Below are 12497 nucleotides of genomic sequence, written 5' to 3'. Positions count from 1 at the left end.
TCTGTTACAAAACTGAAGGTTCAGTTAAAATGTCATTTGTTACACCTAAGCCTTTAAAGGGAATGTGTCACCAGAAAGAGTCCTAAGTCTTAAACCAGGTTTTCAAATTAAACTCACTCTTTAATTATAACCACCCCTTTAAGAGTTGAAGCTCAGGCAAGCTGTCAGCCCATGATCATGTACCGAAAACAATACATTTATCTACAACCAGAAAATAAAAACAGGTTAAAAAAGTGTTATGTTTCAATATCTGGTTTTAATAAATAAATAAAAATTGGCAACACATTACCTTTAAAGTGTAAGTATACTTTTATTTATGTTTTCCTAAATCAATAGGGAAGGTGAAGGCAACAAGCTTTTCAATATATTTCAATAAAGAAAAATTCCTTTGTGCTATTGTATGGATTTGACCAGTGACAAAAAGAGGTAAAAAGTGAAGAAGCAGACATTCTTTAGTAAACTATATCACAAAGTTTGCTATCTTCATTTGGACTATGGGTTTATGAAAAATGGATGTGAATAAAAGTACACACACTTTAACATTTCTAAATGAAGAAGAAATACCATGCAAAGTATAATCTCGTTTGTTTGAAAGGTTTATTGCCACATCAAGCTCAGCAATTTATCTTCTATGACCAACACAAAAAGAAATTCCTGAAAAAAATTTAGGCCAGCTCTAGCTGACGACTTTTCAGAGGGGAGAGATGGCGGTTGGTGGTGCGGTTGAAAGTGTCCACTGTTGCAGTGTACTGCCCAGCAGGAAGCGTCAGCTTTCGGCGACTGTCTACACACTTCTTGTCCAGAGTTAGAGAATTTTCCTTACACTTAATGTCAGCTTCTATACGAGCCAGATGTTTGTAAAGCGCATCCAAGGCGTCCCTAAAGGGATACAACAGGAATGTTTAATATTTTAGAAAACATAAATGAAGTGCTCAAATTTGCCTGCAAACTTACAGATATCATTTGTGGGTATATCGTCACTCAGAAAATGTGCTCATTTGCCTATTAGTAAATGTCTTTTTTTTTTTTTTTGTGTGTGTGCAATTGCTTCCAAATAAGCAATATTCATGGTATTGTCATACTGGGGTTTCTTGGTTCCACCTACCATTGTTTATCAGTGTCATAAATTTTGTTAATATTGTGCATATAGTAAATTTCTTCTATAAGTAATATAACATTACATCTAAATGAAACCAATAGACTTTAGTCAGCTCCAGATAGGGTTATCTTTAGGGCCCATTACTGTGTCAGAGGCTGAGTAGACTCACAATGTGGCAGTATTAATTTATACGCGAACATTTTTTTTTATCATTTTTTTTAATGTAGATTGTGAGCCCCATATAGGGATCACAATGTACATTTTTTTTCCTATCTGTATGTCTTTGTAGAGTGGGAGGAAATCCACACAAACACGGGGAGAACATACAAACTACTTGCAGATGCTGTTCCTGGCGGGATTCGAACCCAGGACTCCAGCGCCTCAAGGCTGCAGTACTAACCACTGAGCCACCATATTGCCCCTATACTCAAACATTTTGTTAGTGTACACACGGCAAATATTACGTTCACCCATTTACCATTGTACCTAAACAATAATTGTTATGAGAAAATGGTTCTTTATCTAGTTACAATATGGCATTGGTCAATGTCGCGCTGTAATTATGACCAATGGAAGCAAAGTTTTGCCAAGGGCTAGTCTAAACCACAACACTTCTAGAACAGATTGCTTAAAGATATACTGCTTCCTGGGTTTTAGACCATCTCTAAAAAAAAGTATGAAAGCTCCTTTTTCTATAAATAATTCACACACACCAACAAGCTTTCAGGTGACAGTGTATGTTATATGTTGAAGGGTTATTCTCATCTCAATTTTTCATGACTGAGATGGGAATGGTCCTGTCTCCACCTCCCTGATGTATTTGGGTATTATGGAGCCAAATGCAGCTTTTCTGTGTAAATCCGTAACTCTCATAAAGGTAAATAGGAGTCATGAAGATAGTATAGCACAGCAAATTATGCCATTTATGTAACTCCCAAGGTGATGAGCCCTATATCCCTGTATACATCTTGGTCCTGTTTGGCTGAAAAGGGAATAACCTTTAATATGCAAATACTCTACACATAATTATGTTTGCTTTGGTTTGAGTATGGAGTTTTTGATGTTCAGTGACTCACTGACACAACTGTTGGTGTGATGATTTGGAGAACCATCAATTATTATAGTTGGTCACCCTTAGAAGTGATACAAGGCATACTAACAGCTTAACGATATGTGCAGAACATCTTGCAATCACACATGTTGCGTCTCACGGCAAGGATCCCATTTGGCATTTTCAGCTACATATTGCTCGCCCACACACAGCAACGCTCAATTACAACACTTTATAGGCCTGCCTGGTCATATCGCCAACCTTATGAGAAAAGCTGAGACACAATCTAGGCAAACCTACTAGAGGTATAGCTGCAACATCTACAGGTCCAGCTGAAACATCTGCTCGGCACGAGCAGAGCTAGCCGTACACGCCGGCACTTCCCATTCACTTCAATGGGACTGCTCGTAGTGAAAAAAGCAGCCCATTCATTTCTATGGGGAGCGCTCATATGCCGGCTCCCATAGAAACTAATGGGAACTGCTTTATACGCCGCTGATTCTGAACGTGTTTTACGTTCAGAATAAGCTGGCGTATACTCAGTGTGAACTCACCCTTATGGGGCTTGGAAGGTGGGGAGTCAAAAATGAAAAACTCTTCCAGCAGGAAGAGGTTAATTTTTCACATACTGCTTCTTCATTTTGGCCTAGTTTTTGTTAAATAAATATCGACAAAATGTAATTTGTTTCACTTTTCATCTGTTTGTTATCATGTCCTGATACAGTACTGTAGAATTCAAAGATGGTGTTGTTTTTCTCACAATTGTATATAGGTTAATGTTTTGCTTTCATACCATGCAAAATGAAATATCATAATTTCAATTAAGTGTTGGGTTAAAAAAAAACAAAAAAAAAAACAACTTACTGTGACTGAGCTAGTTTTTGCTTTAGAGCAGCAATAGTGCCCTCTAGCTGGTGGACTTCATCTGTCAACCCATACTGCACCTACAGAATAAATAAAACATGTTACGGTATAGCACCACATATACCACTATATACGTCTTATGAGTTTAGTCTTCCAATATATTCAGGGTTCCTCAAAGTTACCATAGTGTCATATCTTACCGCATCCCTACAGAGATCTATGTTTGGTCTATAAGTGCGGGTCTCAAGTCGTGTTTGAGCAAGTTTTAAAGGCCCTCTCTTATCTCTCAGATCCTCTTCTAAACGTTTTATATCTTCCTCCAGTTCCTCGATCTCTTCTTTGGTCTATATGAAAAAATTGCATGTAGACATCATCATTTTTGACAACATTTCTGTCACAATAAATTGTTTGGTAAAAATGACTACATTATGCAAAAATCTGTGCTAGACAGAGGCATAGTTAACGGGGGAAGGGAGGGGCTGACTTTGTGGGACCCACTCTGGGGTCACTGCAAACACAAAAATGTTAACTTTGCAGTTAAAATACATGGTAGAGAGGGAAGCTGTTGGCTTATTGCTCTACCACTTGATAATCTGTAGGGCACAGGCCTGTCTGTAGTAGCCTGCGGTCTGCAGGAGCCTTGAGAACAACTAAAACGTCAGTGTCCCAGTGTCGGCAGACATGATGATGTCACTCCTTAGCCAGGACGCAGGTATCTTATGGTGATGGCACTTTGTTGGCTGCAGGCCTGATGAAGCTTGCAGCCTACAAGATACAGCAGAAGAGGCAGTGATGACAAATCCATGCATCATTGATTGAAAGCAGGTGAGTATTATTCTTATTTTTAATTCTTTTTTTTTTTTGGGGGGGGGGGAGTAGTGAGGGCCTTATTAATATTTGGGGGCAATAACAATATAACAATGATATCACTGATGCAGCAGCTCTGTATACCAATAGGTGAAGGTGATCGTTGGTCCAGTGCAGGGACAGAGATGAGTATCTAGGTAAGTGCATTTTTATTTATAATCCTGCCCTGCTGTCTGCATTAATATTGCTATCCCGAACAATCCCTTTAAGGGGGCATACAGGAGGTATGAATTAAGGAGGCATCATATGGGGGTATCATTCATTTCCAGGGGATTTTTATATCATGTATGTTATAATTGGCGTAGTAACAGGATGGGGACTTTGTATAGGCAAGGAAAATGTGGATCAGGTGTCTAGAAAAGTGAGCAGCCAAAGATGTCAAACTTTAGAGAGACAAGTGACAGCTGGAAGAAGTGGTGATGGCTGTCTAGATGGAAGAGAAGAGAAATGTGAAAGATTACATTAACTAACAGCCACAACATTTTTTCTGTACCGTATTTAGCTAAACAGTCTGCAGAGCCCTGAGCAGATCTGGTCTCTACCACTACATGGTCACTGTAAAGTGACAATATCAGTATACCTGGGTATAAGTGCATAAGTGTTACATATGTTTGCCCCCCCCCGTGCCGAACTACTATCACGCCTCTGCAGGAAGACTTACATTCTTCTCTTGCCACTTCAGTTCATTGTGAGCTTTTTCGAACTCATGGATCCTTTTCCTGAAGGCAAACTCAACAGCCATTCTCTGGGCTTCCAGCTCATTATTTGTCTGTAGTGGAGAAAAGATTTGGAGCTTTTCAGTGTGATGCTTTACAGCTTTCCACTGTAGAGGTAGATTAGCAATGTTCAATGGTCACTAACTTTTCAGACAACTTAGTTTCATTTCATAGAGCAAGTGACTTTGGACCAATATGCAATGTACTTTAGTTAAAGGGGTTGTCCGGGATAAATGTATATTTTAAACATCCCTCCCATGCTACATCCCCTCCCCCTCCAACTTTCTGAATTACATTTATTAGCAATTTTTCTTAGTTTTACTGTAATATATGTAGGTCATTTCACCTACATATATTACATGTTTTGCCATTCTCCTGATGTAGCGGGGCCTCAGTCTAATTGACCCATCCCCTAGCCCCATTATACTTAACTGTTCCTCCTGGCAACTCTGGACCTAGGACGTCATCGCCAACTGGCACCTCCTCTTTGTGTGTGTCAACCATCCATGAATGCACAATACAATGGGCGGCCGGCACATGTCACAAAGAGGAGGTGCCGGTCGGCGATGACAACTTGGGGCTGGAGATGCCAGGAAGAAAAGGTAAGTGTAATGGGGCTAAGGAGCAGGTCAGGAGCAGGTGCTATCCGGCACCTCTGTAGAATGGGCATCAGAGAATTTTGCTAGCATGCTGCTCCTAATAATATGGGCTGCACAAGTGCAATCCATATTATTCTGTGCAGGGGCCATTGTGGAGCATATTATACTCTGCAGGGGCCACTGTGGAGCATATTATTCTGTGCAGGAGTGACTACAGAGCATATTATATTGTGCGGGGACACTGCGGTTTTGGAAACTGCAGCATATCAAGCATACATACAGAAACGCTGGCAGTTTCCCTTTAGGTATAATTGAAGTAGAAACACCAATTATTATACTGCTAGCAGTATCATACAGTGTCACTTGCTAGATCCAGTCAGTACTGGATAGGAAACACCATAACATTGAACTCAAAAGATTTGGTCTTAGTGTTGCAGTCCCGTTTTTTCCCAATAAATGTAACTCAACATTTCTGTGTTGTGCTGGGGACAGGAGTCACAGCCATTTTCTATGTTCACATTTGTTTGATTTTTTCACAAAAAAGGCCAGCTGTTAAACTTCTATCTCCTAGTTCCAAGACTGCTTCACCAGTTCGGATGAAGTTTGTTGAGGAAGTCATATTTTAAAATTGCATGCTCTAGGTGCAACATGGTGGCTCAGTGGTTAGCACTGCAGCTTTGCAGTGCTGGAGTCCTGGGTTCGAATCCTGCCAGGAACAACAAGGAGTTTATATGTTCTCCCTGTGTTTGCGTGGATTTCCTCTCATTCTACAAAGACATACTGATAGGAAAAATGTACATTGTGAGCCCTATATGGGGCTCACAATCTACAAAAAAATCCTGCAACCTCTAAAAAAAAAAAAATTGCATGATCTGGATTTTACCTGTGCAATTGTCAAAGCAATGGCTTCTCTCAGCTGCGCAGAGGCTCGGAGCTCAGCTTCTGCTCTCTCTTTGTTGTAACGGCTGAATTGTTCCCATTCCTGCGGAGTAGTTGACCTGAGAAGAGACTAAGGTTCGTGACCATCTCCCCCAAACATAGAAAATGTGGGTTGGGGTTTGAGTGTCCTTAGAGTCTCGTCATTCTTGTTTGGGGCGTGCATACATATGTTACTTGTAGCACTCCTTCATCCATGCATTGCCTCCTGATTGATTTTCCCAATACTTGTAGAGTGGGTTTTACTGTTGTTTTATGTAACTTTCTTATTTAATTCAAAATCATAAATGGAATTGTATACAGATTTCAGAGCTCTTACCCATGAGGTACACGGGTTGGATCCACCTTCAGTGATATATTTGGAGAATTTTTGGTAAGTGAGAGACACGTACGGTCTATATCCAACGTTTCCATTTTGCCTCTATGATCCCAGTTTAGCTGCTGACGTGATTCCTGTAATAGACTAACAGAAGATCTAGTGAATAATGCAACACTGAAGAAGAATGTAGACTGTATACTGAAGAATTTAGGCATTGGCTGCCTATTCAATATAGAATACAAATTAAACTTAGCACGTCATCCACAAAGCTCTCCATGGTGCTGCACTTGCCTATATTTCTTCCCTCATCTGTGTCTATCACCCAACTCATGCTCTCTGTTTGGCCAATGACCAAAGACTAACCTCCTCTATTATGAGAACCTCCCACTCTGATATCCAAGATTTCTCCCGAGCTGCACCATTTCTGTGGCATGCGCTACACCTGGACAATCTGATTAACTCACAACTTCTGGAGCTTCAAAAGCATCCTAAAGACACATCTCTTCGGGTAGGCTTGTCACAATTCCTTTTTCAGTATTATTGTTCACACATATGCCATGGCTTCCATCTATAATGGATGTCACAACAACCTATACAAACAGGTTGACTGAATAGGCAAACAGACAATGTTCAAAATCCTGACAATGACAGGATACATTAAATTGTTCTCTACAATGTCCAACAATGGATCCCTATCTGACATTAACACTGGTGTGATCCTGTCGCGGCAGCCATGACAGAATGTGTTCACATGGAGCCCTGTGTGAACTAGCCCTAAGGGTTTGGTATCACAGCCGCTGTGTTCACAGTGATTGGTACTTGTAACTCTGTCCTGTTATTTGGATATATGTATTTTACACTAATGAAATTGACATATATATATATATATATATATATATATATATATATATATATATTCAATTTTTTTGTTCTATATATTCACTTTTTTTGTGCTTCTTTAACTGGTCATAAGAGTTTTCGGGGAATTATTTGAACAACGTTCTAAACTACCACAGATATAATATTTTCAAGCAATTTTATAAATTTACCAGAGTTGTTCAAAAGCCTCACTGATCTTCTGCTGCAGAGTCTTTCGAACACTTTCTATGACCTGCACCTCTTTGTGCAGCTCGTCCTCTACTGGGTCTTTTACCACGTCGATGTCTCTACGACTCTCACGAAGAGTCAGACACTCTACAGCTACATCTGATGGAACATTCTTAGCCTGCAAGGCACGTTCTGCTTCATCTTTCATCTGCAAACACAAAGATTTTATGGATCACTTTATCCCCTCTCATGAGCAAACCCCTGGTATCCAGGATTATACCCGACCAAAGTTGCAGGACAAGAGGTTCTACTTGTGATGCCAGTCTAATTACTATAGTGGGTAATAAGTATGTAATTTTCCTTTGTCATGACAAAGTTTGATAGGTCAAGCATGGACATTTCACACAAAAAAGAGGACTCATATAAAACTCACCAGAGTCAAGGCATCTATTTCAGCATCCACTTCATAAAGACACTTATCTAACACCAGTTTCCAGTTTTCCACTTCATCAATACGATCAGAAAGTCGGGTGCGGTTGTCTTCCTCATCCCATTTAGTCTAATCGGGTATAACATTGTGGTTATTCCTTATGTTCATGCAAATTTATCTGCTCTCCAGCAAAATACTTTTATGAAGTTATAAAACGTGATAATAAAGCAACAATAAATTTGTGGGGAAAACATTTGGCTTGACACACTGGTGTCAATGAGTCATCTGTGGTTTTAACTAACTTATCCATTCTATTGAATTGGCCTAGCGCCAAATGCGGACAGGTATAGTACACATAAAGGACCTGGCCAGTATTTGCGGCTCTTTAATGGGGCCCAGACGCACAGCTGCAACAACTATGCTTTGTGTCTGGGCCTATCGAAATGTTTGAGCCCATACTTTTATCCACAATGGCCTTACTGATACATTTTGTGTTACTATGTATGTAAAAATGTCTGATAAAGCTGTACAGGATATGGTTCTGTTCACACTGCCTTTTCTTCCCCTAAAAAACACACATGGGCTATAATTTGTCTTGAACCTCTGCATTAAAAATAAAATATACTCAGCTTTTCAATATTTTCCAATATACACAAGCCAAATATATATATATAAATATATATATATATATATATATATATATATATATCTTCTTCGTACATGGCATGAACTTCCAGAAACATGAGTTGTGAGGATCAGACTTTCATAGATTCTTGTTTTTTAAATGAACAGGTCGCCAACTCCCACCTGATTGTCATCCCATGGACGGAAACTGACTCGAATTTCACCTTCAAATTATCTGCTAACGCTAAAGGTTCACATGATTTTGCAACTCACAGATATGTGATTATCTATAAATAAATGAACTGCCCTAATATTTTTGATTCGTTAGATTAATTTGGTTCTCTTTATTACCGTAAGTTTTATGACTTAGGTAGGTGTGAAAAATGCATTTTCTCATAAATTTACATACAATTTATTCAAAAAAGTCTGAAAGTTTTCTCAAACTTTCAAATACCACTGTATCTGTACAAACTTAATGTAAACATATAAATTGCTCTATTTTAAGATGTACACTTTTTCAATGTTTTATGCCATGCCATAATACAACATGTTTCATAAATATTATACTTCTGAACAATATGTTTAACTCAGTGGCATAACGATCACAGTTGCAGGGGGTGCAATGGCCAGCTGGAAATGGCCACCATGATACTAGTCGAGGAAAGCCTGGTTCCGTGACCGCTATACATATTGCTAATTGAAAGGGGTTTGGCTATTTGTTGGCCCCCTTTCCAATTGATTTCAGCCCAGCGGAGGTGACAAAAAATAAAAAAAATACCTATATTAACCTCTCCTGGGCTCAGTAACCTCTCTGGGGCTCATTCAGCCGATGACGTAATTACGTCATCGTGCCCCATATGACCGCTGAGGCCCAATCACAGTCATCAGGCAGAAGAAGACTAAGGAAAATGCTGCAGGAAGCTGGACAGAGCGAGGATGCCCAGGAGATGTGAGGCAAGGTGAGTATAAGTGTTTGTTATTGTTAATCACTTCCCCAGGGCCTCTACTTATTATACTCCAAGGACTGAGGAAATCCCAGAATATAATAATAGCATGGGCTCTAGGGGCCACTGTGGAGCATATAATACTGTGTGGGGCCACTGTGGATCAAATAATACTTTGTGGGGACTACTGTGGATCATGTGTGGGGGACCAATGTGGAGCATATAATACTGTATAAGGACTACTGTGGAGCATATAATGCTGTGGGAGGGCCAATGTGGAGCATATAATACTGTGTGGGGGGCCACTATGGAGCATATAATACTGTGTGGGGGCCACCGCGGAGCATATTATACTGTCCCAGTATTGTTTACATTCCGGACACTGCTCACTCACCATATTATTGATAACTGAAGTTTTGGGTACTAAAGCTGTATCCCTTCCAAGTACCCATAACCGTCACTATCAAGAATTCGCTCAGAGGTAGTAGAAGGCCCTGGACAAAAGTTTGCATCGGGGTCCACAAGTTAGTTACACCATTGGTTTAACACTCAAGTATTTGAGCCTCTGCATATTTGTACAAATGAGCGAGTTATTGGTATATTAGTCCAGGACTGAGAAGTGACTTCCCAGTTTCACACTTAAATTGGCCATGTCTATTTGAAATGATTATTGTCATGTTAGAGATTACATAAACATGGTATACATAGCTACAGTAATCTGTTCTATTACCTATACTGGCAAAAAGATTATGGTGGACTGTTCGACTGACTGATAATCCCTTTTTAGTAAATATAAGTCAATGGGGGACATTTATTATCCCCCCAAAAAAACTGTGTAAAATACCCTTGGTTTGCAACTTTTTAAATGTCATTGCCATGTTTGACCCTAAAACAATCAAGCTGATAGATATAGCTTCCCTGCTTATAGGAAAAATAGCCATTTGTGTTACACACAAAGCTGATCTGGGGTTGAAGAGACCCAGCAGTTTTAACGCCTGGTAATCGCAGACTCTTGATGAGCAGCAATCTGTATAGCACTCACTGTAAAACTACACCTCTGTCTTTTTTCCTGGGAGTCAAGATGTCTTGGACAGCTGGAGACCCACAATTACAATGGTGCTGGCTTGAAGCCCGGGACCACATGCTGTACATTTACGAAGCATAATTTTTAAAGGCAATTAACAAATGCATGAGGATGCTTCCATTAAAATTGTAAAATAAGGAATGTTTGATCAATTTTCCGAATAAATAACAGAAACATCTGTGTTTTGTTTTTTTTAAGCTGGAGGAGCTTATGCTAGATACTGTAATTGTAATTATTTCCCTGTTCGTGTGTAAACCAAAGACTTATCCTGCTTCTAATCTGCATTCATTTGTGGTTCTCTATTTTCATAATGACAAGTTGTCTAGAAAACAAAGGTGTTTGGTAATTTGTTGTATACTTACTTTACAGACAGTGCGTGTTATTGTTACAGTGCCTATGGTGAGCTGCTATCAATGAATGCCTGTAGCCACCACTAGGGGGAGCTCACTGCATACAAATTCACATAGATCCCATTATTAACAGCTGGTTAAGCAGTGAGCACCCTATTCTGGGGGGATGAATGACATTAACCCCTTAGCGACCCTTGACGTAACTATAAATTGACTGTAAATAAATTGTCCAGGAATAGGACAAACCACAGGGGAGGAAGATGTGATATTAAAAAATAATCATACTCACCAGTCCCTGACACTACACTGTCTGTTGTTGCTGTTCGATCTTGCACTGTACTAGTGGACAGCAGTAACAGCAGACAGAAGAGCTCCAGGGAAAGGTCCATTTTTTTTGTTTAATGTTACACCTTCCCCAGCCTTCTCTGTGGTTTGTCTAATTCCTGAACTAGCCCCTTTAAAGAGGACCTTTCACCTCCTCTACCAATTCAAGTTAATTGCATCTGTTAATACACTCCGCTCCGCTGATGCAGTTAGTTTTGGTGCCTGATGTGCTATTTAAGCTCTGTAATGTCAGAAGGGCAGTGTGAGGCAGGAGGAGTGATTAAGATCTCCAATCAGAGGCAGTCATTGTCAGGGCTCAGAATCACATCCCTTGCCTTCTCCTGTCTGACACCACCCTTCTGACAGTACAGAGCCTAAATGGTATATCAGGCACCAAAACTAAATAAACTGATTGCTCAGAAATGATAGGGGCTAGAGAAAAAAATTCCAACTGTGCCAGAATCAATGGAGCAGCACCTATCAATCGATGTAAGGACCTGAACTTATTAGAGATGTTGAAAGGTCCTCATCAAATAAAGTGCAGTAAATATGGGGCATCTGTCTGTGGAGTGTAAGACTCATTGTGAATATTGCTTTGGTTCCTTCATTTATATTTATGTTCTGGTTGCCAAGCATAGCTGTAGAGTTGTGTAGAGTGTTGAAGAGCAAATGCTCCTTTTTTGCCTACGAACTTTTATGTCAGAATTTTGTGATAAGGCTGTTAAAATTCATTAGTGTTAACCCAGATTTTCCTGATTTTTACTGACCAGTCTCACGTAGCAACACAGCCTACACATATTTACTGCTGTAGTAACTGAAATGTACCTGGTTGTTGGTCTCATTTCGGAGAGCTCTGGTGTCCTGGCGAATCTGATGAGAAGCTGACTGCTGCCTCTGAGCATTAGTAGAAATGAGCAAGTTATTGGTATGCCAGTCTGGGACTGAGAAGCGGCTTCCTGGTTTCACACTTAAAGTGGCCATGTCTATTAGAAATAAGTATAGTCAGGTTAGAAATTACATAAATATGGTATACATAGCTACAGTAAACAGTTTTATTACCTGTAGTGTGACTGGCAAAAGGAGTATGGTGGTCTTAGACTGAATCCCTTTATAGTAAATATGTAAATATAAGTCAATGGGGACTTATACTTTATATGCGCGTATCACATTGAAAGCAATAGGTAAAAAAGCCTCCCATTGAGTTCAATGGGTAGCATGCATAAGACCGAACCCATTGAAGTCA

General features: G+C 39.8%; 1 protein-coding gene across 1 annotated transcript; it reads right to left on the bottom strand.

Annotated features, from left to right (window-relative positions):
- Nucleotides 1-658: 658 nt before the first annotated feature.
- Nucleotides 659-12235, bottom strand: TEKT2 (tektin 2). The gene is made up of 9 exons (XM_075262740.1): nucleotides 12080-12235; nucleotides 7932-8057; nucleotides 7501-7706; nucleotides 6452-6595; nucleotides 6080-6194; nucleotides 4543-4650; nucleotides 3215-3358; nucleotides 3015-3094; nucleotides 659-879 (listed from the first exon to the last, which is right to left on the bottom strand). The coding sequence occupies exons 1-9, from the start codon at nucleotides 12233-12235 to the stop codon at nucleotides 666-668; spliced, it is 1293 nt and encodes a 430-aa protein (XP_075118841.1). The 3' UTR covers nucleotides 659-665.
- Nucleotides 12236-12497: the final 262 nt, after the last annotated feature.

This window comes from Leptodactylus fuscus, chromosome 2 (assembly GCF_031893055.1).
Source record: "Leptodactylus fuscus isolate aLepFus1 chromosome 2, aLepFus1.hap2, whole genome shotgun sequence".
In the NCBI taxonomy this organism is placed as follows: Eukaryota; Metazoa; Chordata; class Amphibia; order Anura; family Leptodactylidae; genus Leptodactylus; species Leptodactylus fuscus.
This window is presented reverse-complemented; position numbering and strand designations above follow the sequence as displayed.

Excerpts from the sequence above, each read along its gene's own strand:
- TEKT2 (XM_075262740.1), bottom strand. The coding sequence starts at position 12,235 with ATGGCCACTTTAAGTGTGAAACCAGGAAGCCGCTTCTCAGTCCCAGAC. Across the intron at positions 4,651-6,079 it reads TTGCTTTGACAATTGCACAG|ACAAATAATGAGCTGGAAGC; the intron begins GTAAAATCCAGA and ends TCTCCACTACAG. Across the intron at positions 3,359-4,542 it reads TGAAGTGGCAAGAGAAGAAT|ACCAAAGAAGAGATCGAGGA; the intron begins GTAAGTCTTCCT and ends TTTTTCATATAG.